Raw genomic sequence first — 14,487 nt, 5'->3', positions numbered from 1 at the left:
AGCCAAAGGCCTTCTGAAATCCTCCAGGGCTGCCATTGCAGATTGCTTATCAAGCTACGGTATGTCTGTGGCATGGCTTGATGGATTGCCTGTCAGATCACGGTATAATGTAATACTATAGTATTAGATCACTCTGCAGGAGCGATCAAACCATTGCAAGTTCTTGTTTCCTATGGGGAGTAAAAAAAGATTGTAACAATCAGTTGAAAAAAGGGTTTTAATATTTTAAAAAAAGATGAGTTAAAAAAACCTTTTGCCATACGTATAATAAAAAAATGTAAATAATAAAACTCCAAAAACATAATTGTATCACTGCGTCCATAAAAGACTGATCTATCAAATTAATGCATTACTTACTCTGTCCGGTGAACATCGTCAGAAAACAAATAAACAACTCCGGAATTGCGTTACTTTTGGTTACCCTACTCCAGGAAAAAAAAAGCATTTAAAAGTGATTACATATGTACTCTAAAATGGATAGAAACTACAGGACGTCTGGAGTGCCCTTGCACAACTATGTCGATGGAAAAATAAAAAAGTTATGGAAATAAGAAAATGGTGGCAGAAAATTGTTGCTGTGATTGGTTACTATGGCAAACAAAGACAGATTTTTTTTTTTGGGGGGGGGGGGGGGTGTGTTTTAAGCACTGTTTCATAAATGTGCCGCAGTATGACTAATATCGAGGGTTGACTTAGGAAGGGTCATCTGTAGTAGATGGGTTTGGCTGTTCCCTGGGGTCGGTGACTTTATGTTCTGAGCTCCTCAACTGCCATTGAAGTTAATGGGACTCTACAGTACCAACCCAAGGCACTGGGCAATTTATGGAGCTATCTGATACTAGCAGCAAAACTGCAATGAACACAAAGATACTGGCTCAGGGGAACAGTTAATCTCCGTGGGTCCTGGGTGTCAGACCACCACCCATCAGCTATCTTGAGGATAGGTCATCAATAGCTAGAAGTGAGAGAACCCCTTTAACAGCCCTGGTTAACCATTGATGGTGTGGCGATTGTGTATAAGATCTCTTAGCATTGGATGTATAGCTTGTCCCAATATATGGGTACATATTGTAAGAACTGACCCTATATCTTTCAGCTTTAACCCCGTAACGCTGCAGAATATACAATTACGTCCTGCAGCTTCGGAAGAGGAAAGGGTATGGAGGGAGATCGCAGGACGAACTTGCTCCATACAATGCGGGTGCCAGCTATTCTTTACAGCAGGCACCTGTCCGCAACAGCTCCGGTAAGCCGTGCCGCTCATCACGGCTGTTAACCCTTTAAATGCCGCCATTAATTCTGACAACGGCAGTTAAATGCCCCGACCTATGTTTGGGGATCCTGCTCACTGCCGCAACTCACCTCTCACCCGCGCCGGCAGCCGAATCTTTTCTTCCGAGCGGGCAGGTACTCGCTAAGGACAATGCTCGATCGAGTAATTGTCCTTAGCGAGTATGCTCGCTCATCTCTATTCTTTTCCCATGTGCGGACTTAAAAAAAAAAAAAGGAAAAATAAGTTTTAAAAAGTTTTATTACTTAATTAAAAAAATTATAATAAAAGTTTGAAAAAAAAAAACCTTTTGCCATATTTATAATAAAAGAATTTAAACAATAATACATATATTTGATATCGCTGTGTCCGTAAAAGTCCGATCTATCAAAGTAACGCATTATTTACCCTGCATGATGAACGTTGTCAGAAAAAAATAAAGAATACCAGAATTTAGCTTTTTTTTAAAATTAACCTGTCTCCAAGAAAAACTGTAAGAAAAAGCTCTTAAAAAGTTGTATGTATTCCAAAGTCAAAAACTACAGGATGTCCCGCACAAAATGAGCCCTCGCACAACTATGTCGATGGTAAAATAAATAAGTTATTGCGATCAAAAGATGGTGGCAGAAAATAATTTTTAAAAATTAAATATCTTTGAAAAAAATACCAGTAGCAAAAAACGCAAAAAACTATATAGGTTTGGTATTGTATGGGTCAGTACGATTACTACGATAAAGTAATGTAATTTTTGTTGCAGTTTGTGCACCGTAGGAACAAGACACACCAAAAGATGGTGGAATTTCGTTTTTTTTTCCATTTCTCTCCACTTAGAAATTTTAAAAGGTTTTTTACTGCATTACATGATACATTAAATAGTTCCATTGAAAAAGACAACTCGTCCCGCAAAACAAAAGCCCTCATATAGCGATGTCGCTGGATAAACAAAGGAGTTAGGATTTTTTAAAAGGGGGGAGAAAAAATCGAAAAACGAAAAAAAAACTTGGTCACTAAGGGGTTAATATTATATATATTTCATGTTCAACTTCTATATGTGTGAACAGTAGAAACCTGGTCAGACTTTGTGGGAGTGACAGGATATCTGAGAGCCAGACATGCAGTGTACAGTATGGGGACATTTCCTCACTCCCATGTCCCCATGTCAGAGTCACTCTTACTCATTGGTACTGTTGAATATTTTATCTACATGAGTAAAAGCAGAAGTAGTGAGATCTGCAGAGGTCTGTGGGACAGGACTGCTTGAACAACCTGCTTGCTGGTGTGGGTGGTAGTGCCTGAATGTCATGTGTTTCCTAGTCTTAGTCATTTCCTTGGCCATGTTTTACCTCGATGATTAGTTTGTATCTTGAATACATTGTTCGTTCATAACTTTTTACTATCTTCATGTGAAGAATGCAGCAAAAAACATCATACATAAAAATGATAGCTAAAACATGTCTATATCACACATAGCGTAACTTTACACCATGGACAGATTCACCGTGAACTCTGCATGTCTTACACTTAAGTTTGGGTGTGGATTTGCCACGGAAGTGCTACAGATTTGTGTTCCTCAATTTTGAGGCATCTTTTCTTAGAACTTCTGTGTTTTGACGTTCTTCCATTATTCCACCTAGACAGCCGAGTGTAAACATTCCCCTTGCCATACACCGACACAGTGTGATTCTCTCAGTACTGATTAGGCAATGTTAGACTGTGTGAAGGCACACCCCAAATATTGATTTCTTCATTTTTTAGGAGGAATAACAGGGGTACGGTACAATGCAAAGTTGTAAGAAAATATACTGTAGAATAACTTCATGGGGAGTACAAGTATGCACTAAAAAAAACATAACTCCCTGTGGCACACTAGTAGGAATTTGTATTGTTCATAGTGATAGTAAGGAAACTAATATACATCTGGGCTTCTGCTGCGGAGGGGGCAGTATTGGAGTTAGCTCTGATCACCACATTTTAACCCCCATTTGTGCCCTATTTAATGCTGAGTGCAGCATCTAAATGGTTGGACAAGGGAAGTTCTCCCTCTGTCAAATCTTTGTCCCCCGCCTCCTGCTGTGCAAGATGGCTTGTCATGGCCTAAAAAAGGTCTCCCTATCGGCCATGTCAGTGAGCCTTTTAGTTCCTACTAGAAGCCTTGTTGAATAGGCTGCCTGTCAGTAGAACTGAAGATAAAGTTAACCAAGTTATATGTATCCCATAATGATACCAATGAAAACTACAGGTTATCCCACAAATCACAAGCCCTCACACAGCTACAGTAACACAAAACTAAAAAGGTTATACCTCTCAGAATATGGTAACAATTTTGTTTTTTTTAACATCGATATTGTGCAAAAGTAGTAAGACTTTAAACAATATATGATATCCCAATAATCATATTAACCCTTTCCAATCCAATTTGTATCCTGGTTTTCCTAGGGGGTTTACTCTTTTTCTGCCATTATACAACAGCGCTATATGCTGGCTAAAGCCAGTACTACATGAGGTGACACGTTGGATAGGCTCCGACAGCAGAGAGGCTGGCAATATACAGTAAGAGAACCCCGATGGATGTCTTACAACATCAGAGCTGTACATGTCAATTCTACTGCATGATGAACACCATTGGAAAAAAATATATCTAAAAATGTATCTATTGCCATAATCGTACCAACTCACACAAAAACGTTAATTGGTTATTTATGCTGCAGGTCTACTGTTTAAAATCTAATATGTAAAAAAGAAACAACGGAGGAATTTAAGGTTTTCTTTTTTTCCAAACTCCAGAAAGAGTTAAAGGGGTTGTCCCGCGGCAGCAAGTGGGGTTATACACTTCTGTATGGCCATAATAATGCACTTTGTAATGTACATTGTGCATTAATTATGAGCCATACAGAAGTTATAAAAAGTTTTTTACTTACCTGCTCCGTTGCTGGCGTCCTCGTTTCCATGGTGCCGACTAATTTTCGGCCTCCGATGGCCAAATTAGCCGCGCTTGCGCAGTCCGGGTCTTCTGCAGTCTTCTATGGGGCCGCTCGTGTAGAATACCGGCTCCGTGTAGCTCCGCCCCGTCACGTGCCGATTCCAGCCAATCAGGAGGCTGGAATCGGCAATGGACGGCACAGAAGCCCTGCGGTCCACGGAGACAGAGGATCCCGGCGGCCATCTTCAGCAGGTAAGTATGAAGACGCCGGACCGCCGGGATTCAGGTAAGCGCTGTACGGGTTGTTTTTTTAACCCCTGCATCGGGGTTGTCTCGCGCCGAACGGGGGGGGGGGGTTAAAAAAAAAAAAAAAAACCCGTTTCGGCGCGGGACAACCCCTTTAATAAAGTTATATGTATCCTAAAAGGGTGTAATTGAAAATTGCAACTCCTCCCACAAAAAAACAAGTCATCCCACAGCAGATGACAGAAAAATAAAGAAAAGCTTTGGCTCCTGGAATGTGAAGGAAAACTAAAACTCTGCATTATGATGGTGGCGTAATTAATGGGTAAAGCAGCTCTAAGGCCTCCATACAGTGAGTTAAAAATTGATGGGTTGAAAACCAAATATAAACTTTGTTTTTAAAAGAAAAAAAAAATTAAAATTTGATGGGTTAAAAATCTAGAAAGAGATCCTCCGTGACCCTGCGACTGCTCTTCTGGCTACTGCTTCAGGAACAAGAGGTAAGGCTGAAGCCTATGAGAGACATCCTCTGCCTTTCAGCCTTGCATACTATGTATGTTACCACTGCATTCACTAGACTGGGCTGAGGTCTAATCTCAGACTACTACATCCGCCATATTGCCCCAGGTGTAGTCCAAAAGTCACTGAGACATCTCTCTTGCACATTGTTTCTCTTGCTCTTATATAGCATAACTAAGGACTGTAACGAGCATGTTAATGGTCCAGCTAAATGTGATTGTTCCTATCAAAAGAAACCAAGTAATCTTGTAGATATACCTTTTAATAACTAACAAAAATACATGATGTAATAATAGCGAGCTTTCGAACCCACACAGGGCTTAAGATTCAGCTAAGAAATTCTGGAATATGTAATTCTTTAGTCTGCATGTTATTTGTACTACACATTTCACGTTTCTCAACATGACCAAAGGAAATCCATGCCTGCTGTGGTTAGAGAAAATTTCATCAAAGAGACCATTAATAATTAAGATAAAAGTAGTGGTGTTTATCAGTAACTTTTCTTCTGTTCTTTACGTACTCTTGTGAGTGATTCTAATACTTTGTGATTTGTTCTGCAGATAAAGCACCCTTCTCCAAAGGCCTTCTCCTTATCCCCAGTGCCCTGTCCATTATACTGGCTTTCCTTTTTCAAGAGCACCAGTCTTTTTTTGTATATAACTTGCAAGCAATAACAGAAAGTTTCCATGTAAGTAACAATTTGACAATTTTGCGGCTCATGCGATTTACAATATGCTTTTATCATGTCACAATCCTGTTTAGCGCACAGCCACAAACACATGGTTTTGTGATTTTTGAAAGGGGTTTTCCAAAACTAAGATACTGGTAACTTATCCTCATGTTAGATCATCAGTATCAGAGTGTTTTGCAGCCACTTCATTGCACACCAGGCACAGTGCAGAACATTTCATAGCGGCTGTGCCTGGTATAGCCGCTCAGTTGCATTCATTTGGATGAGACTGAACTGTGACATCACTAGCCTGAGAAGAGGCCATGGCGCTTATCCAAGTACTGTGGCCTCTTCAACTTGCCGATTGGCGGACTTTCCGTTGAGCAGACCCCTACCAATCCTATATTGGTAGGTGTTTCCCGAGGATAGGTCATTGGTATTTTAGTCTCGGCAAGGCTCTTAAAAGAAGCTCTAACAGGGTTTTCTGGGAGTGTGTTATTGATAACCTATCCTTAGGATAGGTCATGACTCTTGGATCGGTGTAGGGTGTGCTGTTTGCTGGAACCGTTGTCAGCCGGAACTAGCACAGCTCTATGCACTGTGTATGGAGCATTCTTGTTTCTGGCTCATAGTTGTTCCGGTGAACAGCCAATCAGCAGGGTCTGGGATCTAGGGTGTTGGACCTCAGCCAATATGATATTGATAGTCTATCCTGAGGTTAGGTCATCACCAGTGGTATTCTGCTGGAAAACCCTTTTAATCCATATTAAACAGCGTGGCGCAGAGTGCTCACAGGCTGTAATGTCTTCTAATGTTGCCTCTGAGCCGGTCTGAGATATCAGTGATTATAGACCTGGCTTTGTCTCTCATTTATTAGGACTGAGCAGCTACTTTATACACGGCCTTATCTATAGAGCCGCTTGCTTGTTCTGTAATCGCTGCTTTCCCCCCTACTTTACATATGGAGCAGTTGTCAGTGACAACATTGTGAAGGGGACTTTCAGGATGCAAATCTATTTTTTAATAGATAAAATTGATGTGAATGCAAATCTAAGCTACTAACCAACATAAGGCTATTATAGTTTTCCCCAGGGCCCCTGCTACGGCAGAGCTTTAGGCCTCACACAGACGTTTTTTCTACAGCATTTAGCACTGCCTTTTCAGCGCTGCACTAAATGCTGTACAACGCTCCCATTAATTTCAATTGGGCTGTTCACACAAGCGTCAAAACGCAGCGTCTTCAATACTGCGCTTTGACAATGATGCATGTTCGATCATTGGCTATTTTCAGCCCTTCGTCGTCCATTGAAATGAATGGGCAGTGTTAACAGCGCTGCTGAAAACGCGGCACGACTTGGTGCCATGTTTTGGGCAGTGCTAAACGCAGCGCTAGCTGCACTTCCAAAAAAAAAAGTTATACTCCCTAATGCTGACGCTGTCTGGTCCCTGGTGCTGCTTTCCGGGACTCCGGGCACTTGTCAAAGGATTTTTTACTAGTGACGGGGTTTGAAGACTCCTCCTCTGGCAAGAAATTGATCTAATTGGCTAATCAAATGCAAAACACAGCCAGCGCTGGATGCACCAATCACAACCAATTTAACAAATGATCGGCTCACAGCTCAGCCGATCAGAGCAATCTCTTGCTGGAGGTGTGGTCTTTAAACCCCCTTACCAACAAGTGCCTGGAAGCCTGCAGGGATGTTGGACGGCGCCTGCAGGGATGTTGGAGGTTCTGTGGTGGTAACCCTGTCAACGACATTCCAACATGACTATGTTGTTGACCATGTTCTTCCACAGTAGGGTTTCTGGGCAAATTCTGTGATAACATTGTGTTGGTATCTATTTGCATTTTAGCCCTGGAAAACTCCTTTAATGTATGTTGTGTTTCAAAGTGTGAGCACTTTACTTAAAGTGTAAGTATCATATTTTCACAACTTCTGATATCAGTGGGCATCCAGCAGGACACTACAACACCTTAATTGTAGCAACTGGTGGTAGTTTCATTGCCCTGATTGCCAACTGATAAACATTTCTGTTATGTTTGAGTGACATGTCACAAGTTCACGGGGGACTATCAGAAGTAAATTATAATAAGATAGTTGAAATTTAAAACATGCATAACTTTTCAGACAACTTCTGCTCATCCAATAGTCGGTATGTCTCATCAATCTCGCCTATACGTTCATTAAAGATTTTTGTTTCACCACTGTCAATCAAGGCTGTCTTCACAGGCTCAGTGTTCCTGTACTCACACTGCTCTCAGATCTGCAATCAGTGTGTACACAATCTCTACCTCTCCGGATATTTTCTTTACCTAACCTGGTATATGCACTTATCTTTATGTTATAGGCATTATATGTGTGTTCAGTTTGCTGTGGGCAAAGCAACATAATTTTTATTGGACTCATTTTTATTAGCTGCTTCACTAGGTCTTGTATGGTTGCATGGTCAATTTGGTCGTTGGCATTAGCCCTTAAGATCAGAAGAAGCAGAGACTGTGTATACACTGACTGCAGATCTAAGAGCAGTATGAGTTCAGGGAGCAGCCTCTTCCCCACAGCAAGGAAGACCCTAATGTTCCAGTTGCTAAGGAAGCTAAATGCCTAACAATAGGCAGTGGATTGCATGCATCGATTTTGTTGTAATTATATATGTTCTATAAGTAACTGATACTGCGTTCTGTGGGTAAAATAATATATGAACATGGTGACCTCATGGTGTGTACAGGTATAAATATTTCCACACTAATTCCTTAGAGAACACCATTATACACAATAAAATACCAATTATTCTTTAATATTTCAGGTATGGAAGCTGATCTCTGGGAGAATAATATGTCTAGATTTGAAGGATACCTTTTGTAGCAGTTTACTGATATACAATTTTAGGACATTAGAGAGAAGATTTGGCACTCGAAAATTTACAGTAAGCCATTGTTTTCTTTCTATGTATACAGAAACTATACTAATTATCAACTGATCAACAGCTACATTACTTTTTATGTAATCTGCATTTCATGGCTAAAAGCGCCAAAGTCAGAGCGCTCCATCAGACAACTAGTAGGTGACTCATCATCTCAGAGGATATGTTTCTCCCAAGTCCTGTGGGGTGTTTTACACTACTCTTGCTTATTCTTTGCATTGTGCGTGCGTTTGTATGACTGCTCTGCTGCACTGTACTGTGAGAAGAGATCTAAAGGTAGGATCTTATACCTTATGACAACCTTCCTCAAACCATTAGATTGTGTCTGCAGGTAACAATGGCAAAAGGTAGCATTAGAAACGCTAGGGAATATAACAGCCCCATTTTGCCGTGACGGAGGTCACAGTTCCTGTTGCTTTTAATCCTACCTTTTTGCCGTTTTTAACTGTAGATGCAATCCAATGTTTTGACAAAGATCTGGGATTGAAATGTAATTTGGCATTTGTAGATTGCCTCCATAAATTTTCACCTTTTTCAAGTGGTATGTTCTTTTTGGAAATTGCTCTCTTCTGAAACACAATTTATGATGCTCTAAATGAGTAATTCCTGAGCTGATGTTCTTCCAAATGCTGTTCTTCCTTTGTGGCAAAACTAATTGCTGAACTTAAAACAATTGTTATGTGATATGTGAGTTTGTAGAACCTACTACAAGGGCAAGCAACCTCAGAGAGATGGAGATCTCCGGTTGTAACTTTGGACGGTCTTGAGTCTACTTTGTGCCGAGTTGTGACAGGACCATGGGTGTAATGGTGTCTTATTGCATGCATTTCTAGGGTCATAAAAGACACTCTTCCTGGGTGGATATTACTTTTTAAATTAGGTACCACTGACCATACAGGAGAATACAACATCACAGGAAAAATACACAACCGTTACATTCAGTGACTCACCAGTGACATCTTTTCTGGTTGCTGACATTCCCTTTCCCGTTCTTTTCCATTCATCCCTGTGATCGCCGAGACACTTCATTCTGCCACAACTCGTCTTTGCAGAGTTTGCTGTCCAGAAATCTAGATCTCCTGACTTTCATCCTACCCACCTTCTCAATTCAAACTCTCCATCCTGGTGCCATAACCGCATCATTATGCTGCTAACCCTAATACTGTGCCCGCACATACTGTGCTACAGAAGTATTAGTGCCATACAGATTGTCCCTTTGAAGATACTACTGTAGTGTTACACAGACAGTGTCTCCTACAGTAATTGGTGTCACACAGATAGTGTCCTTCACATTAATTAGTTCTTTCTTAGTGCCGAACAATAATAGTGCCCCAGATATAGTATTCCCCCCACAATAATTGTGCCAAGCTGGTAAAGCCACTGACATTACTAAAGCTTATTAATTGCCCTAAAATAATTTTGGAAAGTAGATAGTACCCAATCAGCGCTTCCAAAAAAAAATGTAACAAGCAAAGTGTCCTCAACAGTAATAGTACTCCCCTACATAGCCCCCCAAAGTAGCTCTGCTGTCAGAATGCCTTCAGTGGTAATGGTTCTTCCCCATAGTTTCCCAGAAGTAAGTGTGCCAGAATGCTCCACTAGTAATTGTACCCCCAAAAGTAACTGTCAGAGTGCCCCATTAGTAGTAATGCACCTACTGAGTGCCTTGATTAGTAGTATTACTCCCCCCTTCCCCCTCATATTGCCCCCAACATGAAGTGTACCACAGAGTGGAAAAAAGAGAAATTCGTTACTTGCCTAACTCCTGTTCCATATCACTCCAGATCTGAGTTGCCTGTGGCCCGGCACACACAGGCATGGTGATGTCATTACGCCACTTGAACCGTAGATCTTCCCTCTCATAGCTACATGCTCAAAGTGACCCGCGAATACTATGGAGCAGGGTGAAATGCACTTATGCAAAACCCAACTGCAAAGCAACTGTTAATGTTCAGTCATTATTGGACAATAAAGTTTAATTTATCTACTCTTGGCGCCTGTTGGAGATTGATGGGTTGCCGACACCTGCGTCACTTAGCCGAATCATCAGAAAAAGGGGGAAATAGATAAAACCGTTTATTTCAGATAATGTTTTAGGTAGCTCGCTGGGATTTATATGCAGTGCCAAATCAATACAATTATCTAGTTTGCATGTCTTCACTAACAGTGGGACACGTGTCTGTATAAGAGTGGGTAGGTGTCACTTTATGTTATCACAGGGGTAGTGAAATGCCAGCTCTGAGCACATTTTTTGCTGTTTTGTTTAGTCTGTTTTGTGGTAACATACATGTTCTCTTTTGTTGCAGTCTTATTTACTTGGGACTTGGATACTTTCAGCGCTCTTTGATATCTTGCTTGTTGAAGCTGTGGAAGTTGTGGCTGGTATCACTCTTAGCCCTCTGCCTTCTGGATTGTAAGTCTCTCTTTTTTCTTTTTTTAATTAAAAGTGGTTTTGAGGAAGACGTAACTTTTGAGAACTAGGCACTGTGAAACTATTAGGTGGAACTTGAATTACACTACAATTGTCTATGTGATGAATGTGGTTCATGTCTTCTGTACAAGAGCTCAACCACAACATTTTAAACCTTATAAGTACATAACTTACAAAAACAGCAGCCCGGTACAGTACTTACACTTTCATCTGTGATATGAGAGAAAACGGAGTATAATGCACTATTATGTTTGGAAGGTTACACAGTGGGGGGGATCTACCAAAACTAGTACAAAAGAAAAATGGTGGAGCTGCCTTATGGCAACCAGATAGGCTTCATTGGAAATCTAATGGGATGCTGTTGGTAAGCATTTCCACAGTGTTTTTGACTATGCTGTGGGATTTCGTCTTGGGGTCACCAAATGCTGAAACCTATATTAAGATGGAAACCCTGACTAAGCCCCGAGAGTTTTACTCCAAGGGAGGAGAGCTCGGTCATCCATACATTAAAATACCACGAGTACTTTTACTACTAAGGCCGCCTGCACACGGGCGGAAATCCCGCGGCGGGATTTCCGCCACTGAAAGCCTGCATAGGAGTGCATTACAATACGCACTTCTCTGCAGACGGCCGCGGTTTGGCCGCGCGAAATGTCGCGCGGCAAACAAACCGCGGCATGTCCTATTTCTGTGCGGGGCTCGCAGAGCCTCGCACTGAAACGTTACTCACCCAGCCGCCGGCTCCGGTCTGCGCATGCGCCGGCTGCCCGTCAGCCGGCACATGAAAGATCCGGAGCCGTCGGGCGCGGGTGAGTACGCACTCCTCCCTGCAGGCGCTCAGGTCGGGTCCTGCGGCGAGAATTCTCGCCGCCGGATCCGACCCGCCCATCTGCAGGCGGCCTAACATGTACACATTAGGGAGCTTTTAGTAAATATCCTCACCAAATCACATTATGTCACTTACTCGACTAATTTTATTTAACCCATTAGGAACTAAACTATTTAACCAAAATATCCAGAGCATTTCGCTTTACACAATACCTTACATTTAGAAAAGGTACTGTTTTTTAGATTTAGGTTCATTTTTATTAACAACAAAACATCTTCCAATTTCCATACACAGATAATGAAAGAGAAATTAACTTTCTTTTTTTTTTGTACTATAAAATTATATTACATGATATGTGCTGATTGCAAGAGATTAAAATGGGCCCTGACTGGTAGTGCTTGGTGTTGCCGGAAAGGTGTCAATCTCTCCATTACATGATGCGTACTGACTGGACTGGATACAGGAGAGAAAACTAACCTAGCGTACTAGTTTTTGGTGTCCTTGAAAAAGAGAGCTTAGAACAGAGTTCTCCTTTCTCGAAGTGAGTAAAACCCTCTTCTCAAAGGGGTTATGCCAGGAGCGCAGATGCTGAATGTCAGAACAGGATCCTCCTCCTATGTTGCAAATGTAGAGCCATTTAATAAGAGAGGCTCCCTTTTTGGTGGACCTTGTGATGTCCTATTATTACAGTACAATAAGTCATCTGAATGGCTGTCATGTAAGGCTAAATTTCCCTTGTAGGAAATGTTTGGATGGCTGTGACTCTCCCTGCAAATTTAGCTGATTGCCCCCAACTGGTAGCATCTTTGGCAATCAGCTGTTCACAATGGGCCCTACTATCAAGAAGGGGTTGTGCATGTTGGCTCAGTCTCTTCAGGTCAATAAATACCTCTTATCTTGCATAATCTGCTTTCCAGGAGTTTTTGTGGTTTTTTTTTTTTGTTGTTGTTGTTTTTGTTTGTTTTAAACTCTCTTTTTTATTGGCATTTCAAGAAAAATACACATGAGTAGGCTGTACTTGTTACACAAAATCATGACCACATAGCACACATTTCTATTACAGAGGCGGTTCCGTCCTTAGCAATCAACGTTAGTTATTCACCTTAGTAATTTCTGTTTGTAGAATAATGTCAAACTCATATATACATCTTCCATTTTTTATTTATTCCCTTTACACCCCCCCCTTCCCTAAACATCCAAAATCTTAATGCCCTGTTATAAAAATGGAAATCTAACACATAATTAATAACTAAGCCAACCCGCAGTGTATCCCCCCAGCGCTCACCTTCCCTCCATGAATTGTCATGTAATCTTTAGGATTCCCAGCTAGTTCCTGTCATTTTGTTTATAATCCCACGTTGTGTTAATGAACTGGTTCATACACTCCTTGATTTCATTAGGATCAAGACATTGTTCTATAAATTCCCTCCATTTTTTGAAGAATTTCGAGGCCTGGGTCTCCACACACTTCTCAATCTCTATTCTCTCCATTTTTAAAAGATATTTTAATTGCTAATCAATAGAATAATGTGGGTCATTCTGCCCTTTCTCGTCTGATCGGGCAATTGGTGGAGTATAACAGTTTGCGAAGTCAATTGTAGGGTCTGTCCTCCCATATCTTGTAATAATTTTTAACCCCCAATCCAGTATTTTTTAATCTTAGGACAGTGCCAGATGCCATGTAGGAAATCAGTGTTGGATCTGGAGCATCTGGGACAAGCCTGTAGCCTGGGTGGGCCATTGGGATTCTGAGGTTTGTCAAAACCATATATTGCCCCATGAATTAGCTTAAAGTATGTTTCTCGCCAGCGTTCATTTGATACCACTTGCCTCATCGAGTTCCAACTTTTAATTATTCCCTCAGGTAGATCCGGATCCTAACGATCTCGCGCCCATTTTTTAAATAACCTGTAGCTGCTTTCTTGCATCCACCGCTCTCTAAGTCTGGAATACAGGTGTGAGATGGAGTGTTTACACAAAAGATTTTTAACCACAATATCAATAGGGTTAAGTACTGATTCTCTGGATATGTTAGTTAGTCTTTCCCGTAGAAAATTCCATACTTGGGCCAATGGTAGGAAATGGGACGTGGGCTGGTCATATTCCTCACACAGTTCTCTAAAAGTCTTGTATCTAGGGGTCTCTGGGTGGAAGAGGTGTTAGACTCTCATAATCCCTCTATCTCGCCATGTTTCAAACATTTTTGTTTTCCCTCCCCTCCTTATGTTTTTGTGTTTTGAAAGAAAAAGATCGGTAGACTTAAAAGTATATTACAGTTTGGAATGTCTCAGTTAAAAAGACTTAAAGTGTACCCACGCTTTCAGGTGGCTTTTCAGAATAAGCTGCCCTGAGTGTACATGAGAAATAACACTATTTATGGCCATTATATGACTAGTATCCTGCTTTTTTTTTCCTTTTAACATTTTTTTTCAGTGTGAAGACTCTGAATGTAAACTAGTTGCTATGATGCACACGTTGTAAAGTGGGATATCCTCTTCTCTATATCTCTGTAGCACATCCTCATATGTAAGTGCATCATAGAGGACAGTGTACAGCACTACTGAACAGTGTAGATGTGATTCCAATAGTTGAACACAGTAAATCACTTAATATTATCTGCAGCAGTACAACTGTGTCTTTGTTTCTTTCTCATTATGCAGCTCCTTCCTCCTTCCCCTCTCCT

General features: G+C 41.1%; 1 protein-coding gene across 1 annotated transcript in view; it reads left to right on the top strand.

The window, feature by feature from the left end:
* The window catches only part of UBAC2 (UBA domain containing 2), a 156,193-nt gene that overhangs the window by 30,608 nt on the left and 111,098 nt on the right, over window positions 1–14,487 (top strand). The window contains exons 3-5 of the mRNA XM_066580273.1: window positions 5,513–5,640; window positions 8,428–8,547; window positions 10,851–10,957. Coding sequence (XP_066436370.1) covers window positions 5,513–5,640; window positions 8,428–8,547; window positions 10,851–10,957 — 355 coding nt within the window. The remainder of the gene's footprint in view (window positions 1–5,512; window positions 5,641–8,427; window positions 8,548–10,850; window positions 10,958–14,487) is intronic.

Source organism: Eleutherodactylus coqui, chromosome 1, assembly GCF_035609145.1.
Source record: "Eleutherodactylus coqui strain aEleCoq1 chromosome 1, aEleCoq1.hap1, whole genome shotgun sequence".
Taxonomy (NCBI): Eukaryota; Metazoa; Chordata; class Amphibia; order Anura; family Eleutherodactylidae; genus Eleutherodactylus; species Eleutherodactylus coqui.
The sequence above is the reverse complement of the archived record's forward strand: the minus strand, read 5'-3'. Positions and strand labels throughout refer to the sequence as shown.